The 18,513-nt window shown below is 37.1% G+C and overlaps 1 protein-coding gene and 3 non-coding genes across 6 annotated transcripts; 3 read left to right on the forward strand and 1 right to left on the reverse strand.

Annotated features, from left to right (window-relative positions):
- Nucleotides 1-2,596: 2,596 nt before the first annotated feature.
- Nucleotides 2,597-2,762, forward strand: LOC141771777 (U1 spliceosomal RNA). Its single transcript, XR_012594772.1, has one exon. It is a non-coding gene; the product is annotated as a U1 spliceosomal RNA (small nuclear RNA).
- Nucleotides 2,763-4,169: 1,407 nt separating this feature from the next.
- LOC141771781 (U2 spliceosomal RNA) lies at nt 4,170-4,360 on the forward strand. Its single transcript, XR_012594776.1, has one exon. It is a non-coding gene; the product is annotated as a U2 spliceosomal RNA (small nuclear RNA).
- A 1,857-nt stretch (nt 4,361-6,217) lies between these two features.
- Nucleotides 6,218-6,408, forward strand: LOC141771782 (U2 spliceosomal RNA). The gene has a single exon (XR_012594777.1). It is a non-coding gene; the product is annotated as a U2 spliceosomal RNA (small nuclear RNA).
- A 995-nt stretch (nt 6,409-7,403) lies between these two features.
- On the reverse strand, nt 7,404-16,921 carry LOC141771109 (pannexin-1-like). Of its 3 annotated transcripts, none has more exons than XR_012594673.1 (9): nt 16,770-16,921; nt 14,556-14,755; nt 12,903-13,018; nt 11,321-11,508; nt 10,797-11,075; nt 10,320-10,542; nt 9,960-10,212; nt 7,933-9,129; nt 7,404-7,830 (listed from the first exon to the last, which is right to left on the reverse strand). XR_012594673.1 is itself a non-coding variant. In XM_074641038.1 (8 exons), the coding sequence occupies exons 2-8, from the start codon at nt 14,734-14,736 to the stop codon at nt 9,044-9,046; spliced, it is 1,326 nt and encodes a 441-aa protein (XP_074497139.1). In that variant the 5' UTR covers nt 14,737-14,775; nt 16,770-16,920; the 3' UTR covers nt 7,404-9,043. The 3 variants fall into 3 exon arrangements, 1 of the variants encoding a protein (XP_074497139.1); XR_012594672.1 differs by having other exon boundaries at nt 14,556-14,775; nt 16,770-16,920; XM_074641038.1 differs by having other exon boundaries at nt 7,404-9,129; nt 14,556-14,775; nt 16,770-16,920.
- Nucleotides 16,922-18,513: the final 1,592 nt, after the last annotated feature.

The raw sequence follows: 18,513 nt of genomic DNA on the forward strand, positions 1-18,513 counted from the left end.
CTTGAACACTATTAAAACAGCTAATATTTGTGAAGTGTTTTGCATTTTTTTTTTTTTTTTTAAATCTTTCATTATTTCTTACACAAGAAATAAAACATTTAGTTTTAGCCAAATGTTATAAGCACAACAATGGTGGAAATCGAGATACATATCACAATATTTTTTTATCACAATGAAGAATAATGTTCTGACCAAATTGTTATCAGAAATGAATGATATTAGACTAAAAAAAAGTAAAAAATATATATAAAAATAATTTGTCTAATAATAATGTTGTGACCTTCTTTCAAAGGTCAGATAAAGACTCACTTGTTTTGACAGGCATTTTGGTAGCTTGTATGTACCAGGCTTGTATTTGTAATGTATTTATTGTGTACTTTTCTCTATGCATTGTGTTTTATTTAGTCATTTATTAATCACATGGCTTAAGCCACCACATTTTATGAGTTATTATTGTATGTTTTGCATAATGATCTTGTAAAGCACTTTGTGATGTATGTCTGGGAAAAGTGCTATATAAATAAATGTTACTTACTTACAGTCAGTAAACTGTTGCATAATATATTTATAATATATATATAATATATTTGATAAGGATTTAGAAATGAATCCAATGCCTTTGATTTTAGGAATCCCAAGTGCAAATATAACTACTGCAGCCAAGAAAAGGTTATATAACATTCTTACATTTGCTGCTAGAAAAAATCTATTACTACAGTGGATCAGTGATAAGAAACCCTCTGTCCAAGGCTGGCGAAAAGTCATATTTGAGATGGTCCCTTTGGAATATCTCACAAATATTCTACATGCCAAAGTAGATCAGTTCCACATATTTGGCAGCCCTATTTGAATTATATTGGACCTGATCTCCCTTCAATTATCTCACAAGGAGTCTCTTGAACATGAACTCACATTTCCTGTGACTTCCCTGCACTATGGACTATTTCCTATAACCTCCTATATATATTTTTTGATCTGAGCTGTATCAGTGTTTGTTTGTTTGTTGTTGTTTTTTGATTTTTTTGATTCTTATTGTGTTTGTGAAAATAAGAAAACCCAATAAACATATTATAAAAAATAAAAAATAAACTGTTGCATAACACAGTTCCGAGCTGAGCTCCCATTGGTAGAGGTGGAGGTGTAGAGCTCATTTACATATCAGGACCACTGAGTCCATCACCACGACGGATTATCGAGGGCCCCTCAGAGATGAGTTTTATCTTCATGAAAAGAGACTTTTTTTTTACTTCACGACGTCTTTTGGTGAGTAAGTTTACAAATTAATATCTTTTTTTTAACATGTCAGACGCTTCATGCCAATAGTGTCTATTTTTTTAGAAGTTTGACTTGTTTTGGTCTTAATGGCGTCACCTTCATGATTCTAGTTTCATCCTCAGGTGTGTCTCTGGGGAGGTTTTCACCAAACAGGGTGAAAAAAGTTTGCGCAAATTCAGGGAATTCAATAGTTGTATCGACTGTTTGGACGCATCCACAATATGCAGGTTATTACAGTGCGTTTTAACGTGTTTTGGCTCAATTGTATTTTAATTGGCCTACTTAACGGTAATTAAGGCTCAATAAAGCCCCACCAGGTTTTCTGTGGTTTTGTAGGTCACAGTTTAGGGCCCAGCCAGTTACACCTCAACCATGTATGTATGGAGAACTAGTCTGTTAAGAAAAACGTTACAATTGAATTCATATATCGCCCAAAACAACGAAAAACTTAGTTTGTGTCAACTTGAATAAAGTTTTTAGTTTTTTTTAACAGGGCTGCTGTGTTGTTAATTACCCAGCAGAGGGTGCTACAGTATAGCAGGCTACAAGGACCTGAACATAACCATCTGATGTATTAATACAGCCATTACAGAGAAAAACAGATATAGATATAGATAATGATGATAATAATAATAATAATAATAATAATAATAATAATAATAATAGAAGATAATAAATATAATTATAATAAAAATTATATATATATATATAATACTAAAAGAAAATAACAGTAGTACACACATGGTTACGTAGGAAATAATTATTTTGTTTTCATATAAATAAAAATTGGAAATAAAAGCTGATTTAAAAAAATAAAAAATCTTTTACTTTCTCGGCTGACAGAAGCGTTGTACTTTTGGCGCATGCGCAGTTCATTACTTCCGTCTCCTATGCAGAAGTTGTAAATGTTTGTTGTTTCTCTGGTTTAATGTTTGTTTAATGTTTGTTAACACGGATTGCGGTATAAACGAGGTTACTGGTCAGTAACGACGCTGATAGTTGTATTTTTATTCTGGCTAGTTTAACTTGTTTACTACCAACTGCTGATGTGTTTTATTAACTGAATTATCATTTAATAGAACTACAGGCATCTAATTCGCAGTGCATGACGGGAAGACAGTCTATAACCCGCGTTAAATGTTTTAAACGTTTCTACGGCGCTTTTACACCAAACACATCGAAAAGAGGAAACTGTTTGATATTTAATATTTAATCACATTCACTTCTGATCACTGATTAGATCTGATTTATTTAAAGTTAAACCCGTCACAGAGATCAGTTCCTCCCAGAATCACTCGCCTGTCTCTGATCTGTACAACTCATACTTACCTGGCAGGGGAGATACCATGATCATGAAGGTGGTTCACCCAGGGCGAGGCTAGACCATTGCACAATCGGTCTCTGCTGACCCGTGCGAATTCCCCAAATGTGGGAATCTCGACTGCATAATTTGTGGTAGTGGGGGACTGCGTTCGCGCTCTCCCCCGACAAACATGTTCAAGAAATATAAACTAGAAAGCTGGGACAGGACTACTCAGTTGTTGGAGAGAGTGGTTGGAATTACATGGATAATAACTGCAGTACAATACTAATTGTACTCTATTTACGAAGCAAAATTAATTAACGTGATGTTAATTCAAAGCCATGCTTTAATGAATGCCAAATCACAGTCACTGCAGCTCTACCCAGTTAATACAGATGTGAAAGTAAACTTTCAGTGAAGCAGAGAATAATCAGATAAGATAAGATATTCCTTTATTAGTCCTACAGTGGGGAAATGTGCAGTTTACAGCAGCAAAGGGGATAGTGCAAAAAACAAGATGCATCAGCTAACAAACAAACAAAGTGTAACAAAATATGAACCATTTAAATAGAAGGAAGTATAAAAATAGGAGCAGTATATACAGTACTGATAATAAACAGACTATTAACAAAATTGCACAAGAGGAAAATGATATTGCACAGTGAGAATGAATGAAATTCCACCTGAAAATATCAAATATTATTGTCAGTTTTTTGGTGTGTAAGTGGTCTACTGGGAGCAGTGCTGGTTGTGGAGTCTGACAGCTGCAGGAAGGAAGGACCTGCGATAGCGCTCCTTCACACACTTTTGTTCACTTTTTTTAAATTGCATAGTTTTATAATGATACATATTTTGAAATCTTCTGAATGTCGAAAATCTGCTGTAAAAAAAATCATTGTGTAGTACAGAGTTAACATTAGGAAACTAGTATCTATATTTCCGGACGCATTCATTTATGTCGTCACTTCCTGTGAAACCCCCATTGCCGGTTTGAGTCGTGTAACCATGGTAACCCACTAACCTAATGAGACCAAATTGACGGTTTATGAGAATCAAAGTTACTGAATTATTTTTAAAATATAGATACTACACATAGCAAAGTGAAATCTTACGAAATTAACAGTTAAATCGAAGCCTTATTGATGTTACAGAGCTGCCCGCCAACGTCTGTTAATGTCACTATAGCGCAATGCATTGTGGGATATTTATGCTGCCGTTTCGTGTCCAGCGTTGCATACTTTTTAACATTTCACTGAAATAGTATGTAATTCGTGTACTGTAACATTTGCGTGCTGTTGGTCTTTTTAACGCTGCAGCTGTGTTCATAATGTGGCTATAAAATGAGTTTCTAATGATTTATATTATCATGTGACGAAGGCGACTCCCACGCGATTATTATTATATATCCCTCATTTCTTATAAGTTTACTTATTTTGTTTTGTTTGCATGGCATTTTATTCACTGGTAAAAACGTTTAGTGGATTGTTTCCAGTTTTCCCAAGTGTCACTTGAACGCATCATTCCCCTCCATAACCGTCAGTGAGAGTAACTGTTCGGCGGATCACTTCTTCACCTCCGACCCATTCACAGTATCGCTTCTCGGCCTTTTGGCTAAGATCAAGTGTAGTATCTGTTCTTATCAGTTTAATATCTGATACGTCCCCTACCCGGGGACTATATATTAAATTGATTTTTGGATCAGGGAGATGGAAAAGGGGCTTGCTCCGTCCACTCCACGCATCGACCTGGTATTGCAGTACCTCCAGGAACGGTGCACCCCCTCACACTGTCTAATATAAATAATTATCTCCATCATTAATATCAGTTTATTATATTGATTACTCTCTAAGAGTTAATAGTCAGGGTGCATTTTGCATTAAGTAATAATTGCATGATCTTTTTTATGTGGTGTGTTTAAACTTTACCACAGTGTCTATAGTTGTTGTTTTAAGAGCAGGAGGCTGCATGGTGGAACTTTACGAGAACAAAGTTGTAATATTACGAGAATAAAGTCATAACTTTATGAGAAAAAAGTTGTAATATTACAAGAAAAAATATACTTTTGTCAACAAAATGCCATATGTAATCAAATTAATAATATTATGTTGTTGATTTACACATACAACAAATTTTGATATCGTTTTTCTGTTTTAAACATGAATTTCTTTCGTTGCCTCACATCGCAAACTAAGGCTGGACTGTGGTATGTTTAAACTTTACTACAGTGCCTATAGTTGTTGTTTTAAGAGCAGGAGGCTGCATAGTGGAGGCATGTTATCAGAATAAGAATCAGAATGGTGTTTATTGCCAGGTGGAAGAGGTATACACTAGGAATTTGCTTTGGTTTTGTTGGTGCAAATAAGCAGTATAATAACAAAGAATAGATAAAAACGTTAGAATAAAATAAGAATTAAAAAAATAAAAAATTCTACCAATATACAATATAAGCTATAAACAAAAATAAACATTATATAAACAGATAGTGCAAATATTGCCAGTGTGCAAACAATATTAGTATGCATGATAACAATAGTTATATGCATGTCAGTGTAAAATGAATCAAACCAGTGACTGAAGTGAAACAAGGAGATTGCAAAAGGAAATGTGCTGACAACTTGTTGGAGAGAGTGGTTGAATTACATGTATAATGGCTGCAGTACTATTGAACAATAAGAAGCAGAGAATAAACTGACTATTGTTCACTTTTTTAAATTGCATATTTATGTAATGTAACATGTTTTGAAATCTTCTGAAGGTCGACAATCTGGTGTTAAAAAAAAGAACCAATGCATTGTGTAGTACAGAGTTAACATTAGGAAACTAGCATTTATTTCTGGAGGCATTCATTTATGTCGTCACTTCCTGTGAACCCCCTTGCCGGTTTGAGACTGATAACCATGGTAACCCGCTAACTTAATGAGACCAAAATGACGGTTTGTGAGAATCAAAGTTCCTGAATTATTTTTAAAATATATATTTTTCGCAAAGCAAAGTGAAATCTTACGTACTTAACAGTTAAATCGAAGCCTTATTGATGTTACTGAGCTGCCCGCCAACGTCTGTTATTGTCACTCTAGCGCAATGCATTGTGGGATATTTTCGCCGCCGTTTAGTGTCCAGCGTTGCATACTTTAATACTTCACCGGAAATAGTATGTAATTCGCGTACTTATTGGTGTCATACTAAAGTTTAGGACATACTAAATAGCATGTTAGTATGGAATTATTGACTTAAACATAGTTGGAGGGTTTATTTCTCCTCTAGGAGCTCTTTTGTTGTGTAGTTTGTCACCGGACCGTTAAAACACATTATATTCTTCTTCATGTAACATTTGCGTGCTGTTGGTCTTTTTAACGCTGCAGCTGTGTTCATAATGTGGCTGTAAAATTAGTTTCTGATGATTTATATTGTCACGTGACGAAGGCGACTCCCACGCGATTATTATTATAAATCCCTCATTTCTTATAATTTTACTTATTTTTGTTGCGTTTGCATGGCATTTTATTCACTGGTAAGAACGTTTAGTGGATTTGTTTCCAGTTTTCCCGAGAGTCACTTGAACGCATCATTCCCCTGCAGCACCGTCAGTGAGAGTAACTGTGCAGCGGATCAGTTCCTCACCTCCGACTCATTTACAGTATCGCTTCTCGGCCTTTTGGCTAAGATCAAGTGTAGTATCTGTTCTTATCAGTTTAATATCTGATACGTCCCCTACCCGGGGACTATATATTAAATTGATTTTTGGATCAGGGAGATGGAAAAGGGGCTTGCTCCGTCCACTCCACGCATCGACCTGGTATTGCAGTACCTCCAGGAACGGTGCACCCCCTCATACTGTCTAATATAAATAATAAATTCCAGCATTAATATCAGTTTATTATATGAATTACTCTCTAAGAGTTATTGAACAGGGTGCATTTTACATTAAGCAATAATTGCATGATCTTTTTTGTTATGTGGTGTGTTCAAACTTTACTACAGTGCCTATAGTTGTTGTTTTAAGAGCAGGAGGCTGCATAGTGGAGGCATGTTATATGCCAGTGATAAATCAAACCAGTGACTGAAGTGAAACAAGGAAATTGTAAAAGGAAATGTGCTGTGTTCACTGTCCCTTCTACATGTGGGAAAAGTGGGAAAAATGTGAAAACATGCTTTTTTTTCTTGGTAGATCTTCAAACTGCCCCTGTTTGATGGTGTTGATTAAGTTCTTTACACTATAGGTTATAGGATTATTAGGCTCATTACCTAAAATTGAGAATTCTCTTTGCATAATTTCTGCTGCTTGTTGTTTCCCAGTCTGCTTTCAAGAAAGGCAAATACTTGTGTACAATTTATTATCTAAATTGTTTCTCCGTGCTGTTAGTTACATACGGTACGAAAAGGTATTAGGGCCACATTGAGGGGGGAAAAAAAATCAGAGATTTCAAGAATAAAGTCATAATATTACGAGAAAAACGTCTGAATTTAATGAGAATAAAGTCATACTATTTAAGGGGGAAAAAAAGTCGTAATATTACGAGAATAAAGTCATAACTTTACGAGAAAAAAGCCGTAATATTACGAGAAATAAAGACACTTGTGACAACAAAATGCCATATGCAATCAAATTAATAATATCGTTAAGTCGTTGATTTACACATACAACACATTTTTATATCGCTTTTCCATTTTAAACATCATAAAATATAGTTCTTGAGAATTTCTGTCGTTGCCTTGCATCGCAAACTAAGCCTGGACTCGGCTCTGATTTTTTTAAAATCATGTCCCTACACCGTAAAACTATCAACCTTTACCCCACATACAGTAATCAGACCAATCATCCAACTCAACAGTAACATCTACTATATTTATTTCTAAGACAATCCTACAAGTGTAATAATTAACAGCATCATTATATCTCAAACATGATCAACGGCAGTTTCAACACATTATGAAATTGAACACTGGAAAGGTTTTCTCACATCACAATAAAACAACAAGCATTAGTTTCTATCCAAGACTTTATATTAATAATGTGCCCCACTGCACAGTAATAACATTTAGCTATCATATGAATACAAAAAACAGCAGAAAAGTTCTTAAACATACACTAATGTATAGTAAAAAAGGAGAACTTTACACGTCAATTTCACAACAATATGTTAAAATGTTCCACGTAGTGCAGTACATATATAAAAGGCAGTGAAAGAGACTAAAAAATACAAAACGTAAACTCTGACAATCACATGTGATGTAGTGAGATGTTTTTATCCCTGAGATTCCCGAACAAGCAAGATTAATTCCAGTTTGAAGCATCCAAACATCTGAAAAAAAACATAAAACTAACAAAATGATTCAACCTAAAGCCTCTGAACTGGATATTACTTGAGTTTTTACATGTGATGTGCTGTTTCCTTTTAAACTAATGACATTTTTGGAGAAATCATGCAATTTGTTAAACATTAAGCTAACATCTTGCACCATTTTGTTGGAAACATAGATAGAGGTCACATTAAATTAAACTGTACCACAAAACACCTTATATGGATAATGCAAAAACTAAGAATGCTCCTCTAAAATAGACGAGAGCTAAACACCAGGTTTATGTTTTAGCTGCCTCGTCATATCACTTTCTAGACAGAATAAGTCTGTCGTGTTCCCCTCAACAACCTTGACTTTGTCTTGAAATGCGATTGACAATCTCATAAAATATATATTCTCCCATGATGACAAAATAAATACATCACTTCTTCTTTTTAGAGAAAAACACAACTGCAATTTTGACAATTTCAAACTCTACCTTGAATTTAAGGTTGAAATTGTGATATTGTCAAATTTAAAAGCCCTAAATAAACTGCTGGCAAACTGTTGTACTGCAACAACTACTGCATAGCCACTGTACTGCTTTTACTTTATAGAGTCACAGAAAATACATCAGGCATGTGATCAACATGTAAAATAACTCACAAAGAACTCACATATTCTGAATGTGCTGTATACATGAATGTCCAAGGAATGCTCCTAAAAGCTGAATAATATCTGCATTATCCCACATGTCTTACATCGGAACATGCTCCATTCAGAATAAGACCTAATTCAGAATATCCAAATGGAATATGCTGATAACACAACCCGTATAATAGTGGAATATTAGTGTGCATGTAAACGTAGTCAATGATATCTGAAATCTGTACCAACATGAGTGTCACCTTCCAGCGTCTAGTCTTGCATCACCCTGTGCTCACTAACTCCTTTTTTTTTTGCGCTGTTAGACCAAAAGAAGACATGCACATCATTCAAAGAAAGGGACTAAAAACATTTGAGTTTGATGAAGGTGGAACTTTGATGGCGATGGTGCTTCACTCTCCCATCCCATTTTTTTAGGAGAGAAAGTCAGGAGTTGTGAATGCACCATGGGATAGTGGTGAATTTATTTCCCTCAAGAAACCCCTTTGTCCAGGTTTCCATCGCCGCGCCGGCAGCCGATCACACCGCTCGCTGCCGGAGAGTCTCTCCCTCGCTGCTTTTGCTGCCCGTTACATCTCTGTTTTCCGGAAGCAAGGCAGTGACCTCTGAAAATAGATCAATAATTTAGCATGTTGCTGAATTATTATGAGGTTTTGTCTACAGGTGTCAATTCAAATTTATTTATGTGGCCTGAAATCTTCTCTCATCGCTAAGATTTTCGCAGAGGGCTTTACGATCTGTACAGCAGTAGCCTCTATCTTTAGGTAAATATGTAGCTGCAGCCAACAGTCGGTTAGCTTAGCATAAAGACTGGAAACAGAGGGAAACAGCTAGCCTGGCATAAAACGGCAAATAGTCATTTTTACACTTAGATTTTGCACAACGTGAGAGTGATATTGACCTTTTCGTCTAACCATGTAAGAAAGCGAATAAGCTCATTGTCTTACAAGACAACAACAAACAAATTATTTTTAGGATATTAGATAATGCCCATTTCTTTTTCTAAATCTCCAAATCATCTCTGATCCCCACCGGAACTGAAACCTCAAAGTGAAAGACTGAAAGTAAAACTTCATTTTATTATATGATGTGCTGTTAAACATTACTGTTTGTATTCTACGAAGGATTAAAAAAATAAATTAAAAAAAAATCACATTTTAAATTGAGAAATTCATTACTGTTGTTCAGCATAGTTCTGTCATCAGTCTCAGTGCAGAGTGATGGTCCAGCATTCTGTTTATTACCATCTTTAGTTTATTACCTTTTTAAACTGAGCCACTTTCAATAACTAGAGTTGGACTGTAGATAGAGACGTGCACTAATCACGTGTCTCATTGTAATTTTAAAACTGTTTTCTTTAAAGAAATGTGGAGGGAAGAATGAGAAATGACAAATGAGAATACATGCCCTTTCCCAGAATACTCTCTGTACTCACCTTTCATCTCAGTTTCCATCTTGCTGTTGTTTTCTGCAGCTGACTTCGGACGGTTGCAGCTGTTCTTAGCTGCTGTGTGGTCGCCGGCAGAGTCCGCTGCATTCATCTTCACCCGATCCTGTTTCCCTGCGACACCGGTAGGTTTCTTAGCATCCACAGTGTCCATCTTCACCAGGCAGAGAGTCTGCAGCAGACCCATGGAGTCAAAGTCTTCTCCGCGGCATTCGTCTCGTTTCCTTAACAACTCCAACACCTACAGTCAGAAAACATACGGAATTGGACACGCATCAGAAATCGGGAGTGATTTTGGACACAACCCTGGACACTGGCAGACGAACACACAGTACATGATAGCGACACCTTGATGTATTTGTAGGACTTTAGTTCGCTGATGTTCTCCGCCAGGAAGAGCAGATACAGAGAGAGATCGTCCCATTGGTTACCGGGGGTGGGCAGGACGCTCACGGTGGGCAGTGATTGGTAGGTTTCCAGGAAGCTGGCGTATCCGTGGCAGAAGAGGGGACGGACACTGGCGTAGATCACCACGGGAATCAGCGCAATGAACAGCACAAAGTTGACGAGGCTGGAAACCGAGTAAAAGAAACAGTTTGACATGCAGAGAGGAGACGAGAAATCCACATAATGATTCAAACTAAATCACAACTTTTAGAGTGAATAAAAAATATGGAGCTTCTCTGGATAATTGTGCAAAGTGACATTACCGACGATGACCCATTATAGAGGTAGACAAAATAACAGATACCTTATGATATTAATGCGATCAAGAACTAACCAGAGAATAAAAATAACCAAACAGCCTACTACTCAGACAAATACCTCAGCAAAGAGAAGACTCCCACGGCGATGAGCTTACACTGCACCTTTTCGGGGACGCTCGGGTCGTCGGCGAGCAGGCCGACACGCAGCGTGCAGCCAAACTCGTCCGTGACGGAGGCCAGGCGGAGGTAGTAGCCCAGGTAGACGCAGGCACACAGCAGGGTGACGAGAGTCAGGCCGCGACACAGCAGGTAATAAAACAGCATCGATCGCGAGCAACGCTTGGTCATCAGAAACTTCTCAACCAGCGGGTAGTTGAAGCAGCCCTCGGTGGGGTCGCTGGTGTAGGAGAATACAGGAGCAGAGAGAGAAAGAACAGTGAAAAGAAAGCAGAAAGCCAGGATGCTTAAAATTTGTGATTATTAGTTAAACAACAACAAAGGACCCCCAGTTGTCATATATTTCACGCACTGCACAAACACCAACCAGTCTTCTTCTGCGCTGCCAAACCTGAACCCGAGCGTAGCCTAACCCCAACCAATTTACTCTGCATATATGAGTTCATTTCAGGTTTCCTCCTGTACCTGTCTGGGGTGAGCAGTCCTGAGGTGGCCATGCGTTTCGCCAGGGTGACGGCACGGTTGTAACACCGGTCCAACTCCTCCAGGATGAAGCTGAGGTCCGACTGCAGGAGGGGTGCCGCAGAAAATCTCCAGAACAACGCCGGGGTGTACATCAGCACCGACACCAGCAACAGAATGTAGGGAAAGAACTGGAGAGAAGAGGCAGGATGGTAAGTAACAAATCAGTATTGGCATTAACATTCCTACTCATACAAAACAACCAAACAGCTGTTCTCTCTCCACCAAAACACAGGAGTCTCTGTTCGATCTTTAGCTGAAATGCACACAAGTATTATTCCTGCAGCGAGGAGGTTTTTACAAATAAGCCCAAAACTTGACACATGATTCACTTGACGACAACTGACCACTATTTCATTTGCATAAAGGTATGAAGATATATTTTTATCAGCGTGTGTTAATTAGGAGGCTTTATTTGGTTCACTGGTTATAATATTGATCAACAGTGCAGTAGTGGTTCTGCAGAGCAGATGAAGCAATGACGTCCTTGTGTGTCTTTCTGAAACAGAGAAGGTATGATGTATTTTCAAACCAGTAATATGTTTGTTTTAGGGCTATCTCCAGTGGATTTTGCACAGAAATGGGAGCTACTGCAAACTCCTCAGTAACACAATAAAGCCGATTGTATAGACAGAAACTCACTAAACAGTGTCAAATGTGGGTGTGTCTTATCAATGACCCAAGTTGAACTTAAAGTATAAAGTGCCGCAGCAAACCACCAGAACTTGTCTGATCAAGTTTAGGAGGTTAATAGAGGAACAAATCAGCTGTTTTTCATAAGGTTTCTGTAACTGCACTGAACGTCTGTGTATTTATTAAGAAAACAATCTGTGAGTGTGAAACAATGATTTGAAAGTAGCATAAGTGAAAGGACAAAGTTCAGTGTAGCTGGACAGTAGATCAAGCTGTAAATACTCTTTCACTTTACCGTGTGTGTCACTACAGAACATTTTCATGTAGCCTACTATTAGCTGTGCTATTGTAGCGCCGGTGCTGCTAGAGTCACTACAGTAAGATCAATTTAGGAATGTAAAGAGTCACACGCCCAATATTGCACTCTATGCTTCGCCTTTAAGCCTACAACATCGTCATAATAAATATTCTGTGCTGCCTGTGCAGAATTTAAATTTTAACTATTATACTACCTTCAATTAAATACACCATACGAGGAAACACCACAACATACAGAGAACAATTTAATGATGATGTAACAACAATCCTGTACTCTCAGATTTTAACCACGTGATTCCTGTTATTAATCTTTAAGAAAAACTGTCAAACTTGTATTATTTCCATGCAGCATGGGACACTTTTTATTATATCTATATTATTACTGTATGGCATGATGACTTATATTGAAATGAGTCTGTCTAAACCTGTCTTACTGTTCTGGTAGAAGGTGTGTTTTAAACCGTGTGTGCACATGTTTTAATCCTCAAACTAAAGATAAACAATTACTCATATAAATAGTTTCAGTAACTGTGTTAATGTGTGTGCGTGTGTGTGTGTGTGTGTGTGTGTGTACCTTGTGCAGCCACAGAGGTAGAGTGTGTGTATGTACAGACGCCCAGCAGAACGAGTCCACGTAAGCAGCTTGCCTCCAGGAGAAGTTAGAAGGAGCAAAACAGCTGATCTGAGTACCTGAGAGAAACATAGAGGCAGAAAACAACACACAGAAACATGAGAGTAAGTGACTGGAACAAGAGTGAAACGTTGAAATTATTATTTTAATCTGCAGACTTCTCTAAAGAAAAACAGATCAGGCTTTTCATTGGTTTGACACTGCAGGATTATAAGAAGTTTTTGAACCTTTTGAATATACAGTGTGATGGAATAATTGATATACAAGTTATCTTTGGAAGGAAGAGGTCCGGAGCTGATGATGTCTTACAAAAGAAGGTTTATTGAAGCTTGGCCAAGGAGAATTGTCAGGTCTCCACAATAGATGCTCTCTGCGTGAAGGCCTCACAACTCTGTCCTTCCTCCCCGGTGCTCAGTGTCTTACCCCTTATCATGTTATGACTTACTTCGTTCCTCTGGCATCTCTGACCCTGGTTGCCCTAGCGACTGGCTCTACGGTCTCCACTACAGGCACAGCTGTACAGATAACGGTGGCTCCTCTAGACAGGACTCCAACCCAAGAATGTCAACAGAGGGACACTCTGACAAACACTCTGACCTTTCTACCAATAAGAGAGGAATTGATGGGAAATTCCATCACATACAGTATATAAAAGGTTCAAAGTTCATGTAATGATGGATTTAGCTTTTTTTCTTCAGTATATCTTAGGATACATCCACACTAATACGTTTCTGTTTTATAACAGCATTTTAAAGTAAAAACGACATTGCGACAAGCGTTTTAGGGCCATTTCAAAATTGATCTCTGTCCGTTCTACCACGCCTGAAAACGCATATCACATGACCATTCACGTACACTGGGCTTGCGCTTGCTGATGTAAACAGGAAGCAGCTTGAATTGATGCAAAGCGCGTGAATAATAGCTTCCTTCCTGCGCATGTAGGCAGTAGTAGCATTAAAATAAAATGCAGAATTTAACTGCACAACAGCTGCTAGCAGAGACGACAAGGTCAGCAACGCTTGTAACTGGTTATCCATGTTGTAATTAACCTCTGGTGGTCGAGGCTGATGTTGTTTGTTGTCTTCCGAAAAAGGTTCACGTGATGACGAATCCGAGAAGGACACGTCATGACTGATACGACCCAATCAAGAAGTGAACGTGGACATCTGCGTCATCGTTTTTAAAAGGTCTCCGTTTCTGTCCGTCCAGACTAAAACTCAACCCCGGAGTTTTAAAACTAAAACGGGGTCAGCAGCGTTTTCAAATGTCTACGTGTTAGGGGCTCAACGTAGCAAAAGTTATGAATTTTAAAATGAAAACGTATTAGTGTGGATGTGGCCTTATGTCTTCATAATGTCTCTTGAGTGTGTGCTGCTCTGTTTCCATTAACATTGCAGATCTCTCTCTAATTCCCCACCTCATAGTGATTTGGTGTGATCTGTGCTTGACATCTCAGGTCTGTGGTTTAATCTAGAGCGCGTGCAGCTGACCTGACTAACATGATTAGGCTTCAGTTAGCCTTTCTGTTAACCCTCCGGACTAGACTGGATCTAGTCTCTTGTGGTCTTGACTCCAGCCCTGGCCCCCCAAACTCACCTACTGAAACTTCCTGAGCGAAGGCCAGAGAGATGAAGAGGAGGGGGAGGCCCACTGCCACACAGGTCACCATCTTGTCCACAGCCAGCTCAGTCCGGATGTTGCGGTATCGAGCCTGGTTCGGGTCCTTCAGCAGAAAATCGCTGAACACGTACTCTGTAGCCACGTGGGCGATGGCCATCTTAGCGCTCGTCTGTTACCTGCAGCACATAAATAAAACCTGAAGACACAAAAATCAAGAAACACTTCAGACATTTAGATTAATTCTCTGTGTAGAATATTGACATGTTCGTCCTTCCTCACAGTTTTGAGCTCCTTTTTGCCTGGCAAATTTAATTTGTAGAATGCAAAGCAAGGTATCAGGTCAACAGTGTGTGGTTACTTGCCAAAGAGGCTGGTAAAGTACAGCAGACAACCACAGACAAAGACTACCAGACCGGTGGCTGCTGGTTACTTCCCCAATTTTCTTGCTCTGCTTCCTAACTTCCTAAATGAATAATGCATTATTTTGACTGATATGATGTTCAAACTTTGTGACCACCTTAATAAGCTTGAAATAAAAGTGACATCTATAAATACATCTTGATTGTATTCATATAGTTAAGATGTTATGTTAGAAATTCCATATTGGGCAATTTTGTTCCTTATTTATTATTTATCTTATAATAATAATAATAATAATAATAATCTGTGTTTATATAGCACCTTTCAAAACACAGTTACAAAGAGCTTTACAATACAAACAAAACACAAGGATAAAGAAATGTACTAAAAGACAATAACTAAACACATAAACACCCCAAAGGGTAAAACAACTCAAATGTCATAAAACTCGCAAAATAAAAACATGTATATTGTCCAAACAAGGCTGCTGAAAACATTTATATTTTTCACTTGACATATACCTTCCTTATAATCTCTTTTCCATAATTATATATGTTTATGTATGTGACATATTTATGATGCACATTTCTTGAAAATCTGGTTGAGTCTGTTCGTATAACCTCGTTCGGCTTCTTTCTTTCATCCTATTCCTGTAAAACCTGAAGCTACACTTGTCAAGAAGTTCAAAGTATGTAAAGATCTTGAACTTCATGCTATTTTTGAGGAAGCTGAATTGAGATATATGTATAGTTATAATCTTTTGTGCAGCATGAACACAATTAGAGGAAAGTTACTTGCTAGATTTGAAGAAAAAAAATGGTTGAAAGATATATTGTTAAAACCAAAATTACTAACATATATTCAAATCAAGCACAATTATGGCACTGAATCTGATGTTCTAGCAAACTTATCGAGGAGTCGAAGGTCTTTAGTTTCACAGATAAGAACAGGAATCCTTCCTCTGGTCTTTGAAGCCAGGAAGACAACAGGATGTGCAGAGTATGCAAGTTAGGGGGAAATGAATCCCATCTCCTTCTGTATTGTCCATACTATGATGAGTTAAGAACTTCTGTTTTATATGAAATGTCTGTTCCAAATCCAGAAATGTTTTGGTGCTCGGATGATGACAAAATGATACGGTTATTTAGTTTTAATGCTTACAAATTGGTTTATTTGTTTAGTATTATTTGTAATTGATGCTGCTACTTTGTCTTTTCTTTATTTTCTAAATAATGGTGTCTTGTAACTAGCCTGTTTGGGCTGGACATATTATTAATGCATGACCACAATTATAATAAAATAAAATCAAAATACAGTGCTTGAATCTTACCTAATGTAACCTCAGCTCAAAACAGAAATAACTGTAAATTGTAGACTTAATAAACTGATGGTTCTTTGCCTTATCTGATGCTCTCCAACCGTGAATAAGCATTTTAGTCATCACTACTTAGATGCAGCTGTGGCTGCTTTAAAAAGTGGTGAAACATGTGTTTATAAAACCCGAGGATGGAAACACCTCGTGACTCTTCCAACAACATCAACAGGCTGGAAAAACCAGCTGCAGCTGGACGTGCAGTTGTAACATTATAGTTGATACTCTTTTGTATTATATTTACAGCAATAAAATCACTTGATGTGGAAGTTAGGTCGAGTATGTTATTTAACTAGCTTTAAGCATGACCGATCAGAAAACTCATGCATGATAAATACACTTCACTTTTCAGTAGCTTCACTTTAAAAGCTTCTCAGTAAAACACAATAAAATAACATTACCACTGATTTAGCTCATTATAATTTACAGTAAAAACAGGATAATGAACTTGAACTTACCGACCTGCTCCTGCAGACTTTAATGAGTCGTATTAATAAAGTGTCATGGCTGCAAGTGTACTCAACTTCTGCTGCAGCAAATGTGTTTTAAATGATGTTGCAGACGAGACATTCAATAAAGAAACACCCTGGAACTGCTCGACATGAGTCTGAGTCTTCTTCCTGAAAGACACACAACTTCTTCCTCCCTCTTAAACACGGAGGCCTTCAGGTGCACATCGAAAGCTCGGATTTTCCAGTTGCAATGCTGCCTTCAAATGGAGCTCGTGAATTTGTGTTTCGGAGAGTCGAGAACACACTATTGTTTTGTTTTTTTTAGTTTTTTTTAGGTAGGGTTGTGTTTATTTCCCATGGGCTGTGGTGGATGAAATATTCACCTTTTATATATGTTAAAGTAGTAATACCACACTGTACAAATCATGCATTTAAAATCTACAAAAGTATTAACATCAAAATGTACTTAAAGTAGTCACTATGCAGAATGGTCCATTCTAGAGTAATATATAATATATTAATGGATTATAATTAGTGATGCAAGTAGTAATATCACAATATCAAGTAGTAATATCACGCTGTAAAATTCCTGCATTTAAAATCTACAAAAGTATTAACATCAAAATATACTTAAAGTACCCAAAGTAAAAGTAGTCACGATGCAGAATGGTCCACTTTAGAATAATATATATTATATTACTGGATTATAATTAGTGATGCATTAACGTGTTCATATCTTTAATGTTGCAGCTGGTAAGGTGGAGCTCATTTTAATCACTTTATATAGGCTACTGCAAAGTAACTAGTAGCTAAAGCTGTAAAATAAATGTAGTGCAGTTAAAGTACATTTGCCTCTTGGATTTAGTGGAATATAAGTATAAAGTAGCATAAAATGGAAAAACTACAAGCACCTCCAAATTGTACTTAAGTACAATACTTGAGTACTTAGATTCTACCACTGCCCATGGAAGATTATTACTTTTGTTTTACTCTCATTTCTCATTACCAATCATGAACTGTTGAAATGCAAAAAAACACTATTTTGGAAAAATTAACAAAGCAACACAATCTTTTTTATGTCAGCTACAATAAAAACAGAGCTCGTAAGACTAAAACTACGTTAATGGCAAACACATTGTGCACTCGACTTCCAGTGTCTAAAATTCAACCTAACAAGTTCTGTTTGAATGAATGCAAAGAACTGTGGGATCGCAAACCATCCAACAATAAATGCAACACAAAATTATTATTGACACAAAATGTGAAAATTAGCTAAATATGTGAAATGCAAACAAAACCCAAGCTCAGAAAAAAAAGTTCAGCAAGATGATTTACAAAATAATGAAGAAGAAAAATGCAGTTCTGTTTAACAAAACCTTATTTTTCTGACTTTTCTCAAATCTGTACTTCTTTATTGTTAAATGCTATGGCCAAGGCTAATATGGCTTTTAGAATATTCATATATCTAAAAAAAAAATCTATGGAAACACTGTTTACTGCTCACAACTAGTTTAAATTGCAAGGGATCATTACAGTCCTACAAAGAGCTCTGCATCTGTTGCAAATACATATGTTCAGCACTGTTGTTGTAAAACTCCACATATATTTCTCAAAAAATACTTTCAGAAAATGTTCTCAACAGTAGTTGAGAGATCTGTATGTCTTGATGATGACTTTAAAATTGATTAACAGAGTACATATCAGGGCTTAAAGATAAAAAAAAAAAAAAGAACCTGCAGAAGAAAGATTG

The sequence above is a fragment of the Sebastes fasciatus genome, chromosome 7 (assembly GCF_043250625.1).
Source record: "Sebastes fasciatus isolate fSebFas1 chromosome 7, fSebFas1.pri, whole genome shotgun sequence".
Classification (NCBI taxonomy): Eukaryota; Metazoa; Chordata; class Actinopteri; order Perciformes; family Sebastidae; genus Sebastes; species Sebastes fasciatus.